This window comes from Camponotus floridanus, unplaced genomic scaffold (genome assembly GCF_003227725.1).
Source record: "Camponotus floridanus strain SB8 unplaced genomic scaffold, Cflo_v7.5 scaffold70, whole genome shotgun sequence".
NCBI classification, from domain to species: Eukaryota; Metazoa; Arthropoda; class Insecta; order Hymenoptera; family Formicidae; genus Camponotus; species Camponotus floridanus.
The window spans coordinates 983,966-998,019 of NW_020229839.1; the positions used below are offsets into that span (position 1 = coordinate 983,966).

The 14,054-nt window shown below is 31.2% G+C and overlaps 1 protein-coding gene across 12 annotated transcripts in view; it reads left to right on the forward strand.

Moving 5' to 3' along the window:
- Positions 1-10,878, forward strand: part of LOC105259418 (protein retinal degeneration B) — a 30,243-nt gene extending 19,365 nt beyond the window's left edge. For 4 of the 12 annotated variants that reach the window (XM_011271323.3, XM_011271324.3, XM_025413848.1 and 1 more), the window contains 12 exons: positions 142-327; positions 638-800; positions 911-1,309; positions 1,487-1,770; positions 1,850-1,999; positions 2,164-2,426; positions 2,595-2,703; positions 2,977-3,133; positions 3,470-3,619; positions 3,727-3,907; positions 4,129-4,403; positions 10,378-10,877. In XM_011271323.3, coding sequence (XP_011269625.1) covers positions 142-327; positions 638-800; positions 911-1,309; positions 1,487-1,770; positions 1,850-1,999; positions 2,164-2,426; positions 2,595-2,703; positions 2,977-3,133; positions 3,470-3,619; positions 3,727-3,907; positions 4,129-4,403; positions 10,378-10,510 — 2,450 coding nt within the window. In that variant the 3' untranslated portion in view covers positions 10,511-10,877. The other 8 variants (XM_025413851.1, XM_025413849.1, XM_025413852.1 and 5 more) reach the window with 5 other exon arrangements.
- The last annotated feature ends 3,176 nt before the right edge of the window (positions 10,879-14,054 follow it).

Sequence of the window (14,054 nt, forward strand, 5' to 3'; positions counted from 1 at the left end):
TAATAATGAATGGAATATTACGTGAAATATTTTTTCTAACTATTCTTAACGATTCTTATATATAACGTTTAATATATATATATATATATAAGAAGACTGGAGTGTCCCATATTGTTTCATCTTTCTTTTAATATTTTACAGAAGATACAATATTTTCGCCTTCATATCTGCAACGTGTCGCCAGCGAGAGAAATAATAAGAGACTGCAGATCCGCACCTCGGCCAGTATTGATGTGTCGTGTCCAACATCCCCTCAGCATTCTCCTACGCATCAACCGTGCAAAATTACCGTTCTAATTATTGTAGTGCACGGTGGTAGTGTTTTAGGTAAATAATATACTTTTTTTTAGTAGAAACATGAATATTTATATTTAAATTGATTACTATATTTGAAAATAATTGAAAATCTAAATATAATTTGCATAATTTAAGCAAATTATATTAACTTTCTAATTAATGGATTTTAATATATTTTTGTAGATTCTTTATTATTTATGTAATTTTTATTATATAAACGTTAGCACTTTTATATATATGTAAGCCATTTACAGGATAAAGCGATTAACTCTATTTTTAAATTTTTTAAATGGATGGCTCATATATTGAACATATATTAAATCACGCTTCTGTATTCTAGATGCGAATGTCGATCTAACCGCGAAAAAGTCAGACATAACAACATTCCGCGGAGCTTTCGAATCCGTAATGAGGCAGCATTATCCCAGCATGGTCGGACATGTATCCATTAAATTTGTTGCCTGTCCTTCCATTTGTACCGAAGGTCTTGGAATTTTATCAAGGTAATATTGTATTTAAATGTCATTTCTATTAGAATCAGTTGTAAATTCTATTAGAATCATAATTATTATGTAACCATAATTAATGTAACTATAATAATCTTGGTGCATAGTCTGAGTCCGTACAGCTTCGATGTATCGCCTTCATGCATGGATGCGCCGCCAGTTACACATGACACCATTCCGATCGGCGCAATTCCGTTGCTGGCGAGCTCGAGTTCTGACTATCAGGATGCGGTATCGCGTGTAGTGATGGCTGCTAATCAAGTGTATCACGATTTCATCAAGAGCGAAGAGGGTAAAGGCTTCACCGGGCAGATCTGCTTCGTGGGCGACTCAGTAGGCTCTATCCTGACCTATGACGCTCTGAGCAGAACAACGCAGCATTCGAGACACAGTAGCGAGAACAGCATCCTGGAAGGAGGTAGCGGCCAACAGAGCAATGACAATGGCGGTAATGCCGAAGATGCCAAGCATCTATCCGCGCCATCTCCTAGAAGAAGGTCTTCCGGGTGAGCGACTACATCGACAATAAATTTTCTTTAAGTAATGTTAAAAAAAAATCAAACAGGAAGGAAATTGGTTTCATGATTTAACGTCGGAATATTTGATATAATAACGCGAACATAGAATTAACATCTATAATCGAAAGTGTTAATTAGTTTTCATTAAAGTACATTTATTTACAGCGACAACCCACATCATAACAAACTGGACTTCGAGGTAGGTGATTTTTTTACGTTTGGCAGTCCGCTTGCGCTGGTCCTCGCCTACAGGAAAACCGCCTCCACTGACAAAAATAGCTTCATACCCAGGCCGTTGGTCAATCAAATGTACAATCTGTTTCATCCCACGGATCCCGTGGCTGCTAGATTGGAACCTTTAATCTCGGCGAGGTTCTCGCTGATCCCGCCAGTCAATATTGCCCGATATCAAAAATATCCACTCGGCAACGGCCAACCTTATCATTTGCGTAAGTGGATATTACAATATAAGATTACAAATCAAATTGTACAAAGCGAAATTTAAATCTTTTGTGAATTTTATTTCAGTGGAAACTATCCAGACAAATCCGCAATTGTTCGCTGATGGTCTCAACATTCCGAATATTCAAATGCATTTAAGAAGACTATCCGATATATCGCTTCAAAGTACAATGTCGGGCATTATCGATAATGTTCCCTTACAAGCCGTTTCTGCCCGTAAGTAAAACATTGTTTATCGCATTACTATTTATTTACTTGCAACGTCTATTATCAATAGCAAACACTTGTTTAGAATTAAATGCAATAGTTTTTCTAAGTAAATACATTTTTCTTTTTAAGCATTGAAATGATTTAAAACGCCTATTATTATCTCGCTTCAGTGACACAAAAGTGGTGGGGCACCAAGAGACTAGACTACGCGCTCTATTGTCCAGAAGGTCTCGCTAATTTTCCTACAAATGCCTTGCCGCATCTCTTCCATGCCAGTTATTGGGAATCTTTGGATGTAATCGCGTTTATTCTGAGACAATTGGGCAGATTCGATTTGTCGCTGCTCGGTAACGAAGAAAAGGATCTTACTAGCTTCCGTCCAGGTCAACCCAGAGAGAAATGGAATAAAAAGCGTACCTCTGTTAAACTTAAGGTTTGTTCTATTATTCCAATTTAATTTAAAATTTTGCGCCATAATTATACATACATATATATATTTATTATTATTATTATACATACATATATATTTTTATATATATTTATTTATTTTAAATTGGTCTTCTCTTTACTGTATTGCTCATGATTACATTATATATTTCAGAATGTTGCTGCCAATCACAGAGCAAATGATGTCATCGTAAGGGAAGGTGCACCACAAGTATTAGTCGCTAGGTTCATGTACAGTCCTATTGATATGATAACTCTAACAGGTATAGATAAAATTAACAAAGAATAATTTTTCTTATTTAAAATTAATTTTTGCATGTGAATGTATGTGTGTATGTCATGTGAGTGTATCTAATTTATTGAAAATTTAATCTATATAAATAAAATTCAATCAAGATTTTTAATTTATTTAGTCAAATTTGCTAACGATTTATATATATATTAATAATAGTTTTAGTAATTGATTTTTACATTTAAATCGCTAAAACTACAAAACTATAAATAAAACGAGAATGACATTTTACATTTTGTTATAGGTGAAAAAGTGGATATTCATATTATGAGAGACGCTCCGGCAGGTGAATGGACGTACCTCTCCACCGAGGTAACTGACAAAAATGGTAGGATAATTTACAAAATACCAGATGACAAAACGCTAAGTTACGGGCTTTATCCAGTGAAGATGGTTGTAAGGTAATTCATATTTTTTTAAATTTCAAATAGAGACATTAATCATCAATTAATCAGAAAAATTAATATGTATAATAATTTAACAGATTAAAGGTTTGTAAATAATTGAAATTAATTAGAATTAATAAATGAAATTGATGAATATTAAACTTATTATTCTATTATGAATGAAAGTTAAATTATATATAAAATGTGAAAATTAGTGAATGTAATATATAAAAAGAAAGATAAATGCAATTTGTATAAATTAATATGTAAATCTCTTTTATTTAATTTATATTTCTTTAATGAGAAACATAAATTCTTCTAACTTCTCTTTTTGAACTAATACATTCGCAGGGGAGATCACACGTCTGTAGATTTTTTCATTGCTGTGATACCGCCGAAAACCGAATGCGTGGTTTTCAGCATAGACGGCTCTTTCGCCGCCAGCAGATCAGTGAGCGGCAAAGATCCGAAAGTCTGGGCCGGTGCTGTCGATGTTGTGAGGTAATGTATCAAAAAAATGAAGATTTTGTTGAATTTGCAATCTCTATTGAAAAAATATAAATGAACGTTGTTTAGACTAAGTTCTTTTCTATTAACACTTACAATAGGCATTGGCAAGAACTAGGTTATCTCATCATTTATATTACTGCGAGACCTGACATGCAACAGCAGACGGTAGTTTCCTGGCTGTCGCAGCATAACTTTCCTCACGGTCTCGTCTCGTTCGCCGATGGCCTGTCCAGAGATCCGCTCGCCCACAAAGCCGCCTACTTGAATAAGCTTGTGAAGGTTGATAATAGAAAATATTGACAATAGAAATAGATAATGAAATGTTCATGATCGATCAATACAATTCTCTTGATCAACGAGAATAATATTTTTAAAAACAATTTTGCTTTGAAAGCTATCAAGATTTTTTTATCAACAATTCTCTTCTTACAATTTTTGGTTCCGATTTTTTCATCTCCACGCGATTGCAATTGCTACAATTAATTGAATATGGTTGACAGGAGCATGGAATGATAATTCATCAGGCGTATGGCAGCGAGAAAGACATTAGCGTGTATACGGCGATAAATCTCAAACCGAGCCAGATTTTCGTCATCGGTAAAGCATCCAAAAAGCATCAGGCGCTGGCGACAATACTATATGATGGTTATGCCGCCCATTTGAGCACGCTACAAGCGCACGGGGGTTCACGTCCCGCTCAAGGCAACGCGCGTATGGTAATCCCCAGGGGTCAGTTTGGTTTGCCAGGACAGAATGCTTCCTTGCGTCGGCGCAGGTGAGTTTTCTGTAAATGATATATATAAATGATATATTTCGACAATTTTGAAATAAGAAAGAGAGTTTTTCCAACACTTCGCTAAAAAGAATTAAATATCTTCTTGTCGGATTTTTTATTGCTATTGTTTTGTTATGCTATGTTGTGTTGAAAGCGTTATGCATTACTGAAGTCAGTTGCACTTATATTAAATTTTCTCGATTAAACGTATCAATTATATATTATTTTTTATCTTTAACTTCTGATTATAATTTTTTTTAATGACATACTCATACAGAAGAGTTTTTTGGTTTTGAAATATATTCGCAAATAGGATACGATTTTAATAAGATACGTTTATTTTAAAAAGAATGTTATTTTTTAATAATTTAGTAGATAAATCGAGTGAATATATTTTATTTTCTTCTTACATATTACAATTTACTATTACGGGAAAAAGTATATGTGTAAGCAGAAGAGAAATTTTTTATCAATTAAATTGTGTTCAAAAACAATATTGTTTAAAACATAAGAAATCATGTGATAGAAAAACATGTAATAGAAAAGGAGCAATTAAGAGCCGACGCGGATGATAGTGCGTGAAATTTCAAAGATTGTTAATCCGCGAATTAAATCGCATTTGAAGAACATATATGCCTGTATTTTACTTGATGCATAAACCAAGATATCGATTCTCAAATCGAGAATACTATAAGACCCCCCCCCCTTTTACCTCCCTAACAATATTGTTTAAATTGAAATGCAACTGACTTTGGGAGTTATTACACAAAAAAGATGTAATTAGCGCAAAGACGAGAGGATTTATTCTATCAATTTTTTGTTGCTGGATGTTGCTTTCGAGAGTCGCTATTTCACGATGCTGCCTTATAAGGCAGATTTTTCTCTTCAATAATTTCTGTCAGCAGTGATTAAATTGTTCTCTTTTAAAAAAATATCCTATGAATTATCAATTCAATTGTAAAAATTTGAGAAGTTATCCGATGCGTTCGTTTCTTTTAATTTCATCAATTTTTTCGGAAGTCAATTGAAATTTGTTTAATATTACTATTAAAGAAAAATAGATGCAACTTACGAATGACGTTAGATTTTTTTTAGCATTTACTGTTAGCTTTGCTTGATGTATACTATTTTTCTCTTTTTTCTCTCTTGTTTTCATTTATCGCAGTTAGACAAGAAAAAAGGGTCGAAAAACGATACCCTGGGTGGCGCACTGAATTGTCAAGTGATAAATGCATGCGTGCGTGCGTGTGTGTATGTGTGTGTGTGAAAACGAGCACCGGCTATGTTCCAGTAACGACACAGCGGTGAACTCCCCGGCGCGCAACAATGTCTACTTAAAGCGGAAAATCTACCTTACTCACATCTAACACACGCCTATAATCTGCGTACAATTTATTTACTCACATTGGTAACTATCTACAACCGTCTACTGCTCTTTCTCTTCACCGTAGGCGCCGATTCAATTTCAACCACTTCAATGACAAATGATTAATTACCGTAATCATTCTCTAATTTTTAAATCGACAATCAATTAAATGAATATCATGTGTCATTTGTTTGAGTAAATATTTTGCTTAAATTTGTAAATTCAATTTTAAAAAAAGCAGAAATCAGCGCCTACATACTCCGCTTTTCCTTCAAATTTTTCGCAGCACGATCTTTATTGGTAGAAGGATTATATATAAAATTACGATTAGGCCTATGCCGTCATTTTTTTACACGCGAAAATGTATACGTAATAAGAAAATTAATACGATCATTTCTCTTTATTTGTTTAAAAAAAATTGCATTTTTCTTACCATTTTAAAATCGTGGAGCTTCTCTCATTTTTCCTATTTTTCTCAAGAAGTACTCCTTGAGATTTATTCTAGTTAATACATAAAAGAATCAACATAAAAGCGAAATTTATTTAAGATTGTAAGATGTATAACGCGTATTAATACATGAGATATATAAAAAAATGAGAAAAATAATTAAATTATAGAATATTCTCTCTTTCAATTGTGTAAAATTGATATGATTGTCATAATTATCGATTTAAATCAATGTTTCCAATGTTTATCACATCAACGTTTATCACATATAATTATTAATGCTGCTACTTTTGTTCTTCTTTAAAAAAAAATCTTTCTGCTATTAACGCTCGCTGCACCGTCCTCACGCTATTCTAAGTCAGTTAAAGCGAAATGGGCCGACTGAATTTCCCTGACCAGTCTCTTGATTGCAGGTACCTGTTATGAGGGATATGTCGCGTTGTCAGCGTAGTTAAATATCGCACTCTGTCTCTCTATCTCTCACTTGGCGAAAGCGACTGTTGTCGTAATCCTACGCTCAAACTTATTGTTTGTATCTATCGGCTAGTGCATACATGTCCAGGATTTGTGGCTAATATGACTGCTCTATGACCGCCTCTCTATAGATACGCCCGGGAAATAGAGAAATCGTTTTCGTTATCCTCCCGAAACGAATCGGTCTCACTTTAACGACGAAGGTAAACCGTCGTCTCACGTTTCCGCCTGAAATTTGTTAGATGAGTGTTTTGTGTTACTATGAAATAATGCTAGATCTACCACTTAAATCGTTTTATATCTTCCTATACACTAAGAATTCAAATATTTTAATCGTCATTTAATTTGGGGATTCACAACTTATAAAGATGATGCATAATTAAATTTTAATAAAATAATTAATGGTCTTTAGATTTATTTAATTTGTTTTTCAATTTATGATTTACAATAAATTAAATTTTAAGTAAATTTTAATTCATACTTTCAAATTTATGACTATTTTAATTGAATATATTTGCTTGATTTAATTTCATTAATATGATCCAAACATGAACATTTTAATTATAATGTGTAATATCAATCGGTATTTAAAATATTAATTAGAATATATATGTATGATTTGTGATTTTTAAAAAATATAATATATTAGAATTTACAACTTTTTGTCTCTTTTCTGTTATTTAAAAAAGAATTTACAAATTGAAAATTTTATATATTTTATATATGTATAAAAAAATAATTAGTTGTGTTATATATGTATAAAAAAATTATAAGTTGTGAGTTTTCAAAATAATTATTTCTAATTGATTAAGAAATAAAAAAATTATTTCTGCATGTATAATTATTTTTTTAAAGAAATTTATAAAAAACTTTAATCATTATTTTACAAAATTTACAATCAAATATATGCCTGATATCAGTAGAAATTAATTAAATGAAAAAAAGAGATAATGGAATGATCTCAATCCGATAAATAATTTCTTTGGTGGTAGATCAGGCTGAAGATTGTTGCTTGTCCGTAAACGGACCATACAGCAGCACGAACAAGGATATGCCATAGATTTACAAGAGATGTGTACACCATGCACGATTAATACGTTACATGAATGTTGAAATTTCGAGAACTCACGCACATACATACTGTGTGTGATCTCCATTAAAAACGAAAACACTGGCAAGTCCCTTTTCATCCCTGATCATGCATTCGCTCCGTTATGTGCCCATATCATAATACATACGCGTGCGTTATTAAAATAAATTTCCGAGCGGTTCTGGTTCGTTCATCAGCATTGCATTTCGTAGGTGACGGTATAACAAGATGAATGATTGTGAACGTTAATGAGAGAAAGCAGTATCAAGGATTACATACCGAAAATGTAAGATAGATTTTAGGCCTAACTCTGTTAAGGCTTTTCTTAAGACGTGCTTTGTAGAATCGATCAATTCATTAGAATTCATTCCGCGTGAATTAATCGATTCATTTTACAGTTGCCTCGCTCTTTTCGCTCTTATATCTACTTATGGTTCTCTTCGTAGTACTGGCAGTAAGCGTAAATGTATTAAAAGTCGAAAAGATATTTAATATGCATCGATTATATTTCTTTCAATATATGTATGATCTTGTTTTAGTAAATTGTTCCAGATGCCGAAAAATGTAATTCCGTGCGATTACAAGTAAACCTGCATAAAATAATTTATAATTATATTTTGAGATATAAAATCTATAAAATTATGAATTTTTTATTTTACAATCAAAGGTATCTGCCAGAGCTATTTAGGATTGAATAACGAATAAGCTTGGACAGAATTCAGATGCGTTTCGCTTAATTGAGTGCTTTATAATGCCACGATTTCTTTCTTCTCCCCTTCCTTCCGCTCTGTCATTTTCAAGAACAATGAATAATAAATAATCGTCTCGCTGTCTCATCTATAGGGCGGACAGGTGTCTTCCGTCTACATCTGATTCATTATCCATTAACGCTTCGGATGTTACGTCACGCTTTCCACAGCAGTACAAATGTAAAACACCGCTTTCCCCATTGTGCTGTTCTCATTCATCCGCTTTCAATGGCGATCTGTGTCCACTTCACTCGCAAGCGAGTTAAACTTCAATACGAAGCGCACTATTCTTTATGGGATGCATGGCAAAATATATGAAAAGCATAGAGTGCTCTTGATCGAATTTTCAGATAACATTTCAATAAATATGTCAAATACTGAAGGTGAAAAAGAAATAAGTTTAAAAAGATTTTATTTTCTTTCTTTCTCTCTTTCTCTCTCTTTCTCTCTCTTTCTTTCTCGATCAACCTCATATTATCTTATCATATTTAATTTCTGGGTTTAATTGCTCAAACATTTAACTTGAAAAGATTAAAATATATCGTGAAAAAAAATTTTCGATGAAATTTTTAATGGAAAGAAAGGAAACTTTTAAATATCCAAAAAATTTTCGATGAAATTTTTAATGGAAAGAAAGGAAACTTTTAAATATCCAAAAAATTTTCGATGAAATTTTTAATGGAAAGAAAGGAAACTTTTAAATATCCAAGAGAGATACGTCTTTTCATATTTTTTCTTGTATCTTGTAAATATCTATTGATATCATTTGTATATAGGATGTCGAAAAAATATGTGTTTTAGTTACAATAATAACAACAGAAATGAATAATGTGCATTGATAGCAAATCATTAATTGTTTTCTAGCTTAATATTTATTAATATTAATTTTATAATTCTAATCTATTAAAAGAAGGATAAATGCATTATCGTGCTTTCATCCTGATGTAATAAGCAAATACGAAAGATACATCACTGCTGCTTATTGCACAATACGTCGCACGATATAGAAACGGATTGCGTAATATATTGCTCGATAATAAAAGCATAGTTAGAAATTTTAAATTATTTAAATTTAATTTGTAATTATTTCTTAATTAATCTGTAAGTAGATATCTTTTCTCCATTATATATATATATATATATATATATATATATATATATATATATAATATTTATTCATTATCGATATTTTCCATATTTTCTTCATTATTGATATTTGTGTCATTTTTATTATGTACACGTAATTTTTTGTTTAATCCGTAATTGGAGAAGCTTCTATTTCTTACGAAATTAATTTACAATCCGTTTCTGTCGCACACAATCAATAATTAGACATGCGAATAGTTTCAAGAATGCAATACAAAATTTTTAACAATCATCTAATAATCGTATTACACGTACTGTCAATCGCGCTGATTCGAATGACAATACGTCGAAAAAAAATGCGCATGGAAACAATAAAGTTATCGAGATAACTATGGGAATTCGATGCTTGAACCTTTTTTCTTCCTAATACGTTCTTAAGTTTCTAACAGAGAAACATCGAAAATAAATAATTATTATACATAATTATTAAACATCGAAAATAAATAATTATTATAAATAATTATACTATCTTCTATGTGCATAATTAATCATAAAATTTATTATAAAAAAATAATATTATGCATATATTAATATAATATATAATGTATTGATCAAGGAATATACTCTAAGTATATTCTATCTTTGAAAATAAATTTTTTGAAATGAAATCGAGCTCTCTCGTATCGGGAAGAATTGATGTTCTTCGGTTATCTCGAGGAGGAAGTTTGTGATAGTTTATTAATTAAATTATATTGTAACAGCTCTTTTAGGACGGCGAAGCGTGCGATCTCGCAGCCACCCTTGGGCAAGACGCCCTTCCCGTTGGAACGATCCACGAGCGTGGGTCCAGGATCGAGCAACATTCATCGATCGGCGGCGACTGAGAAACTTTGACGATTCGCGCGCTGCCGCTCGTTCTTCGAGTCCCGGCGGTAGCTTCCCGCGAAGGAAGGACACGATTCTCGGTTCCGTATCCTCCTTTATTCCGTTCCCTCATTTCGTCGGGATCTTTACTCCAAGTAATATAGATCTTATATAGATCTTTACGCCCTCTCGTTAATCTCGTGAAGATTGTGTGTGATCTTCTGATTATATATATTCTTCTTTTTACTCTTCTCTGTTCTTTATAGATCTTCGATAACACAGGCGTTATTGCTCCATCTTTCGTGATATCTTCCTCCTATCATAAGTCCTTGATCTAGAATTTCGTAAATTTATGTATATATTCTATATATAACGATAAGAATATTCTCTATACGCTTTTATTATAGATTTTTATTCTTCTTTTTGATCTTAAATAGTTTTAATTTTACGCGAATCTTTTTTGATGTCATAAAATTGTACTTATTCCTTTTTAATTTTACTTATTATTTTTAGAATTTTAGTTATTCCTTACAGATCCGAGAAATTAAATATGGAATATTCTTCAATTCGATTTTGTAATCTCTTTTACATAGATTCCAAATTCTGTATTGTGTAGATTTTTAGTTTCAAATTAATTCTTGTAGAGCTCCTATTATATGACTTTTATTATACGGGACTAGCAAATCTCTCGTATTATTCCAATAAATAAAATTTTACTTATATATATATTTTTTTTTGTATATCATATCATTTTTATACTACAATTTATCGCAATAATCTCATTTTACACTTATTTATGGAACAAAAATATTTATTTATTTCAAATATGTATTTTTTAAATTTTCTTTTTAATATAATAGTGAAAAATAAGAATAGATATAAGTTAAAATAATAGAATTTTATTTAGTGGAATAATGCGGTGAGAAAATAACTTGTTGAAACTGTTACCTGAGTCCCCCTGTTGTTATTAAGAAGACGTAATGTAATGTTATCTGTGTGACACACACCGAGACACGCTTAGATGTAATTAGCATTAAGATCTGTTAGTATTCTATTCATTGCCAAAGACATTATAAAGAAATGTAATACGTAATGCTCTGCAAGGTTCGCGCCAACTTCTTTCAGGGCTCTTTTCTCCTCGCGCGAAATATATATCAAAAAAAGACAATTTTAAAATATGAGAATGTAACACATTGATTGATAGATGGTACTTGTTATACGCGTGCGATGTTTTATCCGTTTGACTTCACAGTTTTATTTATAGCATCAAGAAGATTATAGTATGTCATAATATTAAATATTATTTATCCGTGATGCAGACTGAGAGAGTGTATTTTATTAAATCGACTGAGGTAAATATTTATATCGAAGATAATAATTAAGACGCAATATTTTTGTAATGGTAATTTGAAAATATATGATTATTTATAATCAGAAGTGAGATGATATATATAATGCGAATATAATAATATTGATTTGAGAAAGAGAAAGATTTTTCTATATTACTGTCTCTATAAGATAAATATAAATGAGTTTTCATTCAATCCTTTGCAGAACAATAAATTTTTGAAAATAACGCGTATGTCGACAAGTATTTGTGCATTTAATCGGAAGGATGGAAGATGTATCATTCATTTATAAGACGAAGCATTGACATTAGACGCGCGTGCGACAAGCGGTACAAAGCTATTTCCCTTATACTTATTACATAGTCGCATAAAGTTGTAGCTGGCGATGTAAATAATATTAGATGCTATGTAAATAACCAATGTTATTCGTGAATAACGCTAGGGAAAGTCGTGAAATGTCATTTACGTGATTAGCTGTTAGGTGCTTCGTCAAGGAAAGTGATATGATAAACAACTTGGAACTGAAATGAATCGATGCCTCTGATTTCTGACTATATAAAATTCCACATTTCTATTCATCTTATGCCTGTAAATTCTTCCGCATTGTACTTGCAGAAAGAAAGAAAAGGTTTATTTGTCTCAGCTTCGATCGCATCGACGATGGCTAGAAATGGGCTCGATCAATATGATCCAATATGTTTCTCATTAAACTTAAATCTATTATAATTAACGTTACGAAATGATAAATTCTTTCTTATGAGCTCGATTCCACGTACACGGTGTCCCATAAGTCTTGCGTCAATGATGAAATTTTTGCTGTCTAAAATTATTTTGATTTCTTCCTTAGAAAAGAAATTTCACTGACGATTTTATTTTATTTCCACTCAAAATTGCAGGTATATAATTAATTTTTAATCTAGATCTCTAGATCATCAAATCTTAAATCATTATATTATTTTTGAAAATATATAATTTTAATTTAAAGAAAAATAATTATATTATCTAAGGTTATTATTGTTATTAAATCTCGAGAGAGGAAGAGATAAATAAATATAAATTCTGTTGCGAAAAATATTTACACTTTTCAAATTACGTATGAATATTAAAGTAAAAGTAGATAAGAGACAAGATAACTTTGTGCCAATGATCGGGACATCCTGTAGAACAAAATCGAGCGTGGAGATTGATTTGTTGCCGTCTTATGTCACATTCGACGATCTTCTCGGATCATATTAATCTCCCGATTTTGAAGGAAGCATTACGTATTGCTCAAACTGCTATACTAGTTGTGGTGCTTGCATTACGCAAGTCAACATTATCATTAAACATTGACTGTTTGTATTGTTGTAATATGGCATGGAATAGTTCTATATATACATTATATATATATACAAACGTTTACATCTAAAAATATAAAAGAGAATAATACACACATGTATACAACAAGTTACGAATTTGGAAATATACACGAATGTATGTGTATATGTAGTACGCGTAATACGTATGTATATATGTATTCTTTTACAGGGTGTCCGTAAAATCCACGTGTCGGAAAGAAATACGTTTAATTTCCCATTTTAATTCAATCTGTCGTGTGTCGCGAATGACAAATTTAAAGACAATCTCGTTAGCAAAGAAATCTTTCAAGATTCTGACTTAAATAGATTATTATCGTCAATGATGAGAATAGAAAACAAAAAGAGAGAAAATCTTAATTTAAGATTGCATTGACATTTCTTTTGCAATGATGAATGCTCTGATTGTGAAAGATTTTTTTGCAATAATGAATGCTCTGATTGAGATCGACTATTCTTTTCTATATGAAATTGAGTAATTAAAGATAATTATCATAATCGGATTATTAAGGTCAATTACAAGCAAAATTAATGCACCACTTAACTAACTAGTTTTCATAATCTAACTAGTCTTTCGTAATCAGATTTCATCATTATTATATAATCATTATTATATTATAAAATTAAATTATAAATTATATTATATTATAAAAGCTCATAAAGCTAAACAATAATGATCACATTTGATTGTGAAAGAAAACTAGTTCGCCAAATATAATTAAATATTACCCGGTAATTATATCTAATTTAAAAAGTATATATCTATGTTATTGTCAACGCGATAAAGATAAATCTAAAGCTAGGCGAAAGAAAAAATGAATTTCACTCGCTTATTAAATTAAAACACTTGTACAAAGACGCGTAATTTGA